This window comes from Cetorhinus maximus, chromosome 7 (genome assembly GCF_964194155.1).
Source record: "Cetorhinus maximus chromosome 7, sCetMax3.hap1.1, whole genome shotgun sequence".
Classification (NCBI taxonomy): domain Eukaryota; kingdom Metazoa; phylum Chordata; class Chondrichthyes; order Lamniformes; family Cetorhinidae; genus Cetorhinus; species Cetorhinus maximus.
In genome coordinates, this window is record NC_135885.1 from 41,154,636 (window position 1) to 41,165,245 (window position 10,610).

General features: G+C 43.8%; 1 protein-coding gene across 1 annotated transcript in view; it reads left to right on the forward strand.

Annotated features, from left to right (window-relative positions):
- flt1 (fms related receptor tyrosine kinase 1) overlaps window positions 1–5,249 on the forward strand; it is a 248,293-nt gene extending 243,044 nt beyond the window's left edge. The window contains exon 31 of the mRNA XM_078545377.1: window positions 5,144–5,249. Within this exon, the coding sequence (XP_078401503.1) occupies window positions 5,144–5,157 (14 nt within the window). The 3' untranslated portion in view covers window positions 5,158–5,249. The remainder of the gene's footprint in view (window positions 1–5,143) is intronic.
- The last annotated feature ends 5,361 nt before the right edge of the window (window positions 5,250–10,610 follow it).

Sequence of the window (10,610 nt, forward strand, 5' to 3'; positions counted from 1 at the left end):
TACCTTTTCAGGACTTAACCCTATGATAGACCACTGCAGTAAAAACACATCTACATTACAATACATCATCTAAGACTCACATTTGAAGTCAGAATGTACCTGTCAGAACGCTCCTGACTCCTCAGCAGGTTTCCGCCAGTGATCATGAAATCTCCAATGAGGCATGTTTTTTTAGAGCTTTCGAAACCCACACCAGCACACAAAAATAACAGAGAGGGGACGGAAATTCAAATTTCCTACAGGGGGCACAATGGCAGCCATGACCTCAGAAGAGATGCGTGTGGGGTTACAACCCAAGGCCTTCACAGCCCACAAAAAGGCCACACAAAAATAACGCAGGGTCAGAAAGGCACTGGAAATTTGAAATTACTGCAAAACTTCTAAGTTTCTCCCATTCCCAACCCCAATCCCGCCTCCATCACCAGATAAAAATCTGGCCTCTTGTGTAGCCAAGCAACCAACTTCCTCATTTGCCCCAATGTCCCTCTTCAAGCTGCAGCTAGAAGTTACAACAATCTATTTCTGATTTTTGCATCCATTGTGCCTGGCATTGTGGGGCCATGCTACAGTGATATGGCTAAAATCAGCAAATCAGCTGGTTGGGGATGGTGGAAGCTGAGCCTGCATCAGCGCTCTCTCCCAATTATGGTGCCATATTGTTGATACTCCAAAATGCTTATTTTCCAAATTTAGAAATACCCTCAAAGGATTATTCCAGCTACTCACTTTTCATCCAGAATTTTCTGCAAGGAAAAGTGTTCATTTATTATGGGCAGAAATTTTCGTTCGGCGGGCGGGCGCGCGCCCGACCCACTCAAGAGTGAAATGACACGTGTTGACGTCGGCCGGGCATGTTGATGTCAACGCGCAGTCACACGATAGTTCGGTCGGTGGGCGCACGTTGGAGCTGGCAGCACCCCCGCCAACAATTAAAAAGCCTGTTAAAACCATTAAGTAATCAATTAACTTACATTTTTCACTGCCCATCCAACCTAATGGTGGGCGGGCAGGCGGAAAGGCCAAGCGGCCTTTGCGTTTTTTTTGGAAATCTCATGCGTGAGCAGATGAGGTTTCCAAAACCAAATAAAAATAAAATAAAACTTTTAAAATTGAATTGATCACATGTCCCTGCTCATATGACACATGAAGCACTCACTCGCTCGCATGTGCAAAGTTCGTGCTCGGCCCACTCGCCCTCCTTCCCCCCCCCCAACCCCGCACAGGCAGCGCTCAGCACTGCCACTTGCATTTCACACTGGGCGGGCCTTAATTGGCCCACCAGCGTGAAATCGCGGTCCAGTCCTGACCGCCCCTTCAAGCCTGTCCGCCAAGGGCAAAACCCTGTCCTCTGTGTGCTGCTGCACAAATCATTGCTGTGGAAATAGGATCAGATAGAAATGGTGCCTTGAGTAGTTTCAGCTTCATTCTTCATGATTCAGGATTTTGTTAAACCAAATGTTGGAGAATTATTAAAATATAAACAGTACTTATTTTGAATTTAGATGCCAACAGAAAGGTGGTGAAGAATCAAATATGAAAACATGAAATACATTTTTCAAAAATGCAGACTCAAATTCCTTCAAGTAAATATGGAACTACTGTGAGGGGTGCAGTAACTGTAGGATCAATATCCTTCGAGTGCTGATGTGGAGAGTTGAGTTGGTGCTGGACAGCCAGTGATTCTTATATTTCAGAAGTAGACAGGGAAAGTCATTCTTCTGAGACTGCATTTAACCTGCCAAAAGTTTTAATTCTAATGTGAAATAGTGTCTGTTGCACATGCTATATCACATGTGAGCAAATGCACACTTTTACAATCCCAGCTGAGATTACCCCAGACAAGCCTGATCCCAAGATGGAACCCAGCTTGATAGATCCTAACTTTTATTTGTCTGTTTAAATACATGGAGAGTAGCTACTTGAACAAAGTCACAGGAGTCAGCTAATGGACTTTTAACAAAAGAATAAAACATTTATTCAACAGGATGAACTATATTACGATACTCCTTCACCCACAACTATACCTTTACAGATATATACAGATTTGTAAGGATAACACAAGTTACAAAAGCTTTCTTATACTTTAATGTTCACAGTAAATGCACATTCTATGTAAACCAATAGGCATCCTGTAGTCAGACACACCACACTCTGAAACCAACTGACAGATGTCACCTCAAACAGATGTTATGGATCTCTCCTCAACTCCCCCCAGATGCTTGTCACACCATGAGCCAACCAGTCTCACTGAATTCCGTCTCTCACAAGAGGGTTTTCAATCTGCACTCTCTAAGACCTTGCCTTAGAATCTTCTGCCAAACCGATGCTTTCTCTCAGACGCCTTCTGCAACGGTTCGCGTACAGAGTTTCAAGCTCTCCTTCTGGTTTTCCTCTTCCCTGGGTCACCACATGTTTTCAAGCTGTCTTTCACGCACTCTCTCTCACCAACTCAGCCGTCAACAGTGCCATGGCTTCACATGCCCATAGCAAAGAATTATAGACCTTCAGATGTATCTTTGGACCTTCTTGCCTCTTGCAAGCTGTTCTCGCTTTAAATCTGTTTTCTGCGGTTTTTGTCACTTTAAATCTGAAGCTTGGAGCCTTTCTCTCTGCCCCTTGCTCTTAACTTCACTTAACAGGACCTTTTCCAGGTTCCTGCCCTTCCTTTGACTAGAAGGTCTGCTTGGGACTATCCCCTGTTCCTGTCTCACTCCTTTGGTCTTGGGACCTTTTGGTTCTTTTGAGAAATCTGCAGCTCCCTCTCCTTGCGTCCAGTCTCTCTGGGATCCTGGCTTCAAACTGAACTTAAAACTGCTGTTTCTTTAGTTTTCCTTATGGGGAGTGGGGGGTGGGATCTGCCTCTCTAGATCCCTGTTGTTAAGCAACAGCCCAATTCTCCTACTCTTGTTTGTTTAACCTAGCTGCAACAGTCTTTAAAAGCCTCATTAGAAATAGAAGCACCTTTTAAAAGTGAAACTAAAACTCAATTGGACCTTTTATTAACATGCAGATACAGAAATACAAATCAAACTTAAACATTAAAGCTAAAACTCATTCCTAACACTTACAAATACCAATATGACTTACTTAAACTGTCTCTATTTTCTAACAACACATGCATTTTTCAAAAGCAAAGATCCTTTTTAAATGGAAAGTCATGTAAGGTTTCAGTATTTTTTTTGAAATTGGGTAGGTTAAAGCATTAGCTCCGAACATATGCTCCATTTTTTTCCCCAAATTGCTAGTTGCGGGATCGTAATTTTCAATTCCATCACTATTTCATGTTAGCAAAACAATGTTAAAGTCATTGTGAGAACCTTTATGAATCATCCAAACAGACTGCTTCAAGGAATAGAACAGATGGGCCTGAAATTTCTCCTTCCGGCAAATTTGTTAGACCTAAAAATGTACCCAATCTTGTCCTGATTTTGCCAATGTCAATTTACAACGAGGCATCCTTCCAATCTCGTTAGAGTGTGTCTGAACTTAAAATAGGTATGGGTTAGAAAAAAATCAGGATAAACAATTGGAGCCCAAAGAAACCCCCAAAACACAACAGTTCATTCCTCCATTAAATCTTAAAATTGAAGTTTTGACTTGTTTACCATCAATCTTTAGGCACAGAATGTTTAAGGATCTACAATTGAGGAAGCTGTACAATTTTTAAGTGACATACTTATGTCATAAAATGCAATAAAAGAAATAAAATAATATTAGGCAGAGATTTTTGCTCGGTGTGTGGCGCGCACCTGACCCACTCGAGCGTGAAATAGCACATGATGATGTCAGGCAAGCGCCCCGACGTCATCGAGCACTCGCGTGATATTTCGGTCGGTGGGTGCGCGCGAGAGTCGGCAGCGCACCCGTCGACAATTAAGAAGCCTATTAAGGCCATTAATGTAGTAATCAACGGTGATTTTATGTTGCCCATCCAACGTTACGGTTGGTGGGCGGGCGAATTGACCAGGCAGCCTTTGCCCTTTTGAGGACTCATCCTGATGCGTGGACATTTTTTACGGCATTTGAACATCTTTATTTATGGCTTTTGAATTCTTCAGCTCCCTAAGGCAACTCTCTGCCTTCAGAGACCTTTCTGTGAGCGCCCCCCCACCCCCCAGCTCCGTGTCTGCACCGCCTTCAGCCCTCGCCCTCCTCTTGCCCCCACTCTGGCAGTGCTGAGCATATCAGCGCACCATTCACACTAACGGCCAGCCAGCGTGAATCCACAGTCGGCGGCTGATCGCAGGCGGTGGCCCATTTCCTGGACGCTCTCTGACCCGCCAACCGTGCCTGCCCGCTGAGCTCAGAATCCTGCCCATTGTTTTCTGCTGCATTTGAAAGTGTGGACACGGTATTGAGACACTTCTGAACAAGCGCAATGGGAAGAAACCAATATATGAGAGAGGGGACATGGTTAGAGATTAATTTACTCCGCATGTTTGATGGAGGTTGTAAAAGATCGAAGACGCTTCGGTGTGCAGCATTGTAATTAAGTGAGTAACTCACTAACCTCCAAAACTCTGTGTTCTTTTAAACAATGTAACTGGTTTGTGTTAGTTTAGGGGTTTATGCAAAAGAAATTCCAGGCCATGGTCTGGATCCTTTGAGTTTGTTAATGAAGTGGGACTTCCAGTTCAGATATCCAAGCTTTGAACTAGTTAAGCATCATCTAGCAGTACACACTGGAAAATGTTGTTAAATGCATTGTTTCAATTTTAAGCAAATGTGTATAAACAAGATAGCCTTATTTATTGCAACCTTATTATCTTTAGTGTATATCTAAGCACATGCACAAGAATAATTACATGAAAACACTGTAGATGCTTGGAACCTTTGCACATTGAAAATGTGCATTAGATATTCCAGGCCCCCTGCCTGCACTCATGGGTTAGATATTCACAAATTGCATGAGAGGTTTCAGAACACCTACCCTATTGTTCTTTTTTAATGTCAATTATGAAACAATATTCACTTACAGCGTTATTTATATAAGGCCAGTACTTATAATAAAACACCACTTGAGAATCGGGCATTATTGCCGGGCAGTACATTAAATAGAACTGTGTGCAGATCTTTATACACTGTATTTATGAACTCTCTGTTCAAACCCTCAGCTGACTGAATTTTTTCTGGTTGTACACAGTTTATCCTGAATGAAGATGAGGTGAATTTTGCAACTATCTTTTCTTGGAACTCGTACTATTATTAAAAATGTATTTCTATACAAAATAATAAAACCTGTTTAATTACTTCCATGCCATTGCATTATTTTTTACTCATTTTTGCCTTGTGAACTTTTATTAGTTGCTTGGTAGTACATGATTTGAATATTGCTGATAAAAGAGACATGCTGGCAAAGTTTTTCAACTTGCACTCATCAGGGTAGACACAAGCGGACCAAATTTCAAAGGGAACAACAATTTATGCTGCATGAGAAAAGGAGTGCTGATTGGTTGGCATGGAAGCTCTGATTGGTTGCGATGTTGCCATGGCACCAAGGAGCTATTATCCCTCTTGCTTTGGTTCATTCCAAAAAAGGTGCAAGGTCTGAACTTTTTTTTTTGCCTACAGAGGACAGGTCTCTGCATATGAATATATGTAGTTTCCAGCAATGATAAATGAGTTACGTTGCGCACCCGACTGATCATCTTAAATTGGATGCTATTGTAATTCTTAGCACACTCGGGGTTACTCAGCAAGTGCTGCCCAATCCTGAACCTCCATCCAATTGTTAGACATTGTGTTCTAAGTTTTGCAAGCCTGGGTTGGTTGAGTATTGTCAGTACACTATCTGTTACGAACAGCTGAAGGGACGTGCTGTTTGATACGATCCACCAATCATTGGGTAATTTGAGGTAGACTGTGCACTTTTCATGTCTGAAGGTGGTGATCTTAGACCCATTCATGAGTACACACATTACACTTGATGCCAGTGCAATCCACAGTGACCGCATTTGCAGCAAGTGCTGGCTGCTCGAGGAACTTCGGCTCAGAGTTGGTAAGCTGGAGTCCAGACTGCAGACACCGTGACACATTAGGGAGGGGAGAGTTACCTCGATACTTCTTTTATTATTCATTCATGGGATGCGGGCTTCGTTGGCTGGGCCAGCATTTATTGCCCATCCCTAGCCCTTGAGAATGTGGTGGTGAGCTGCTGCCTTGAACCACTGCAGTCTATGTGCTGTAGGTACACCCACAGTGCTGTTAGGAAGGTAGTTCCAGGATTTTGACCCAGCGACAGTGAAGGAATGGCAATATATTTCCAGGTCAGGATGGTGAGTGACTTGGAGGGGAACTTCCAGGTGATGCTGTTCCCCTCTATCTGCTGCCCTTGTCCTTCTAGATGGTAGTGGTCGTGGGTTGGGAAGTTGTTGTCAAAGGAGCCTTGGTGAATTCTTGCAGTGCATCTTGTAGATGGGACACACTGCTGCTACTGTGCGTTGGTGGTGGAGGGAGTGAATGTTTGTGGGTGTGGTGCCAATCAAGCGGACTGCTTTGTCCTGGGTGGTGTTAATCTTCTTGAGTGTTATGGGAGCTGCACTCATCCAGGCAAGTGGGAAGTATTCCATCACACTCCTGACTTGTGCTTTGTAGATGGTGGAGAGGCTTTGGGGAATCAGGAGTTGAGTTACTTGTTGCACGATTTCTAGCCTCTGACTTGCTCTTGTAGTCACAGTATTTATATGGCTAGTCCAGTTCAGTTTCTGGTCAATGGTAACCCCCAGGATATTGCTAGTGGGGGGATTCAGTGATGGTAATGCAATTGGACATTAGTGGGCGATGGTTGGATTCTCTCTTGTTGGAGATGGTCATTGCCTGACACTTGTGTGTTGCGAATGTTATTTGCCACTTGTCAGCCCAAGCCTGGATATTGTCCAGGTCTTGCTGCATTTGGATATGGACTGCTTCAGTATCTGAGGAGTTGCAAATGGTGCTGATTTTTTCAATCATCAGTGAACATCCCCACTTCTGACCTTATGATGGAGGGAAGGTCATTGATGAAGCAGCTGAAGATGGTTGGGCTGAAGACACTACTCTGATGAACTCCTGCAGTGATATCCTGGAGCTGAGATAACTGACCTCAAACAACCACAACCATCTTTCTTTGTGCTAGGTATCACTCCAACTAGCAGAGAGTTTTCCCCCTGATCCCCACTGACTCCAGTTTTGCTAGGGATCTTTGATGCCACACTCAGTCAAATGCGGCCTCCCACGGCACCTTCCCATGCAATACCTACCCCTTTACTTCCCCCCTCCTCACTGTCCAAGGGCCAAACACTCCTTTCAAGTGAAGCAGCATTTCACTTGCACTTCCCTCAATTTAGTCTACTGCATTCGCTGCTCCTAATGCGGTCTCCTCTACATTGGAGAGACCAAACGCAGACTGGGTGACCGCTTTTCAGAACACCTTCGGTCTGTCCGCAAGCATTACCCAGACCTTCCTTTTGCTTGCCATTTCAATACACCACCCTGCTCTCATGCCCACATGTCCACCCTTGGCCTGCTGCAATGTTCCAGTGAAGCTCAACACAAACTGGAGGAACAGCACCTCATCTTCCAACTAGGCACTTTGCAGCCTTCCAGACTTAATATTGAGTTCAACAATTTCAGATCATGAACTGTCTCCTCCATCCCCACCCCCTTTCTGATCCCCTTTTTCCAATAATTTATAAATTTTACACTATATTTTTTTCTTTTCCCTTCTATTTTAAAATTTATTTCAATCTATTGTTTCATCTCCATCTTTTAGCTCATTTAGATTCCTTCCCCCCACCCCACCCCCACTAGGGACATCTGCCACTAGGTGGCTTCCCTTAATATCCCCATTAGCACATCCTTTAGATAATATTACCACCATCAACACCCCTTTGTCCTTTTGTCTATGACATCTTTGGCAGTCTCTTCTTGGCCTCCACCTATCACTGCCCCCCTATCGAGCTCTCCTGTCCCACCCCCTTCTACCAGCTTATATTTCATCTCATTTCTATATGTCTTAGTTCTGATGAAGGGTCATACGGACTCGAAACGTCAACTGTATCCCTCTCCGCAGATGCTGTCAGACCTGCTGAGTTTTTCCAGGTATTTTTGTTTTTATTCTAGATTTCCAGCATCCGCAGTATTTTGTTTTATCGTTGCAGAACCTACCCGGGAACAGGCTATTTTAGATCTAGTAATGTGTAATAAGGTGGGATTGATAAGAGATATCATAATTAGGGACCCTCTAGGGGGTAGCGATCACAACATGGTAGAATTTCAAATTCAGTTTGAGGGTGAGCAACTTGGGTCTCAAAGAAGTGTCCTCAACTTAAATAAGGGCAATTAGAGAGGTATGAAGAAAGAGTTGTCTAAAGCGGACTGGGAAAATAGACTAAGGGAAAGGTCAGTGGATGAGCAATGGCAGACATTTAAGCAGATATTTCATAAACCTCAGCAAAAATTTATCCCGGTCAAAAAGAAGGACTCAATGAGAAGGATGAACTACCTGTGGTTAACAAGGGTGGTCAAGGAGAGTATCCAATCGAAAACTAATGCAATGAAAACTGGTGGTAGGCCAGAGATTAGGAATTTTTTAGGAACCAGCACCGTTTGACTAAAAAGCTAATAAAGAGGGAGAAAATTGATTATGAAAGTAAATTGGCAAGAAATATGAAAACAAATAGCAAGAGCTTCTATGGGTATATAAAAAGAGAATGGCTAAAGTGAGCGTGGGACCCTTGGGGGATGCAACTGGAGGATTGATATTGGGGAACAGCGAAATGGCAGAAAATTTAAACCAATATTTTGCATCGGTCTTCACGGTGGAGGACACTATAAACATCCCAAAGATATCAAATAAGCAAGGAGCTAATGGGAGGAAAGATTTTGTATTTGACAAACTAGTGGGACTAAAGGCAGAGAAGTCAACATGACCTGATGGCCTGCATCCAAGGGTTTTAAAGAACTCCTTCACTTTCATGAAGGCTACATGCAACCTGTACATCGACAGCAATGCTGGGTCCATGTGCCCATTCAACGTTGCTAGCCTATTCACTAATGTACTGCTCAAGGAGTAGTGCTACGTCACTATATCATGGCAATCTAGACACGCCATCATGCTCTGAATCTGTATTCATTAAGCTTATGAGTTTAGCAACTCATGCATTTGAATTCAGCTTTAGTGTCACCATGTGTGCCCGAATGGATCGTGTTGCTGTAGGATCCCCATTAGGCCCAACTCTCACTAACATCTTCCTCGGTTTCCATGAGAAACGTGTTTCCGATAGAATAACCCCTAAACTCTTGCCCTGTGCATATTTCCGATACTTAGATGACACATTTGCTATATTTGATTCCGCAGCTGGAAGACTTTCCTCACACACCTTAATGCTCTCCATCCCCTGCTCAAATTCATCTTTGAAATAGAGCAGTCTAATGAGCTCCCTTTCCTCGATGTGCTCACTGAGAAATCAGCTAGTGGGTTCTCTACTATTGCCTACCACAAGCTCACCTTCACTGGTCAATATACCTATTGAGATTTCTACAGCTACATGCACTACAAGATTGGCCTTATCAGCAATCTTGTAAATAGGGCCCAAGCCATCTGTTCATTGTGCAAGCATGATGCCAAAATAGGACACGTGAAAGCTATTCTGCATGATAATGGTGACCCCAAACAGATCTATGCTTGCTGTGTATAATGTATACCCACGAGTGGACCAAAGGCTGCCAATTTCAGACCTGAAAAGTGCCCACTCTACCTCAAATTACCCAGTCCGACTGGTAATCTTAGATTGGCTGTTAGTGCAATTCTTAGCACACTCGTGTCGCCACTGCATAGTAGTAGCATGAAACAGCAATCCATTCTGAAGCTTTAAAATTTCACAGAAAAAGACATGGTTTATTGTTTGTAGTGTTCTTGCACTGCAGCACATAGAACCAATAGAAGCATTGCTGTAGTGTGTGTAGCTGTAGGGATCTCAGTGCATATATTGACCAGTGAAGTTAGGCTTATAATAGACAGTAGTAAAGAACCCATTAGCCTAACCCTTGAAGAAATATACACATAGTGCAATATCACTGACCAGAAATGTTGGGCGGAATCGTCTCAGATTTGCACTAAGTGCCGTAGCGGGCGGGTAAAACTACATTTTACCCGCCGGCCACGATGGCAGGTTGTCACGCCATATTGTCCCAAACCCACCCCATTACTTATGCATTCCCGGGAAACACACCGTTTCCATGGAGGGCTCTCATTCACCCACCATGCCATCACCTCATCGCTTCATCACGCCAGTCACCACATTTAAAGTACAGCCATGCTCAGTGCTTCCAGCCCAGGACTGCAGCAAAGAAGACATGGCCCCAAAAGGCAAGAAGACTGCAGCCCTCAGGCTCCTTTTGGAAGCCATGGGGGCCGCTGTGATGTCCTCTACCCCCACTCGGGCCGCAGGAAAGGTAGCTACATTACCACTCCAGCTTGGCAGGTGATGGCAGTGATGATCAGTGCCAATGTTGCACAGAAGAGGTTGGCCATCCAATGCAGATAAGGGATGAATGATCTCATCCGTACAGCCAGGGTATGGCAACCATCTCATCACTCTAAACTCACACACTCAAGCCCATCACACATT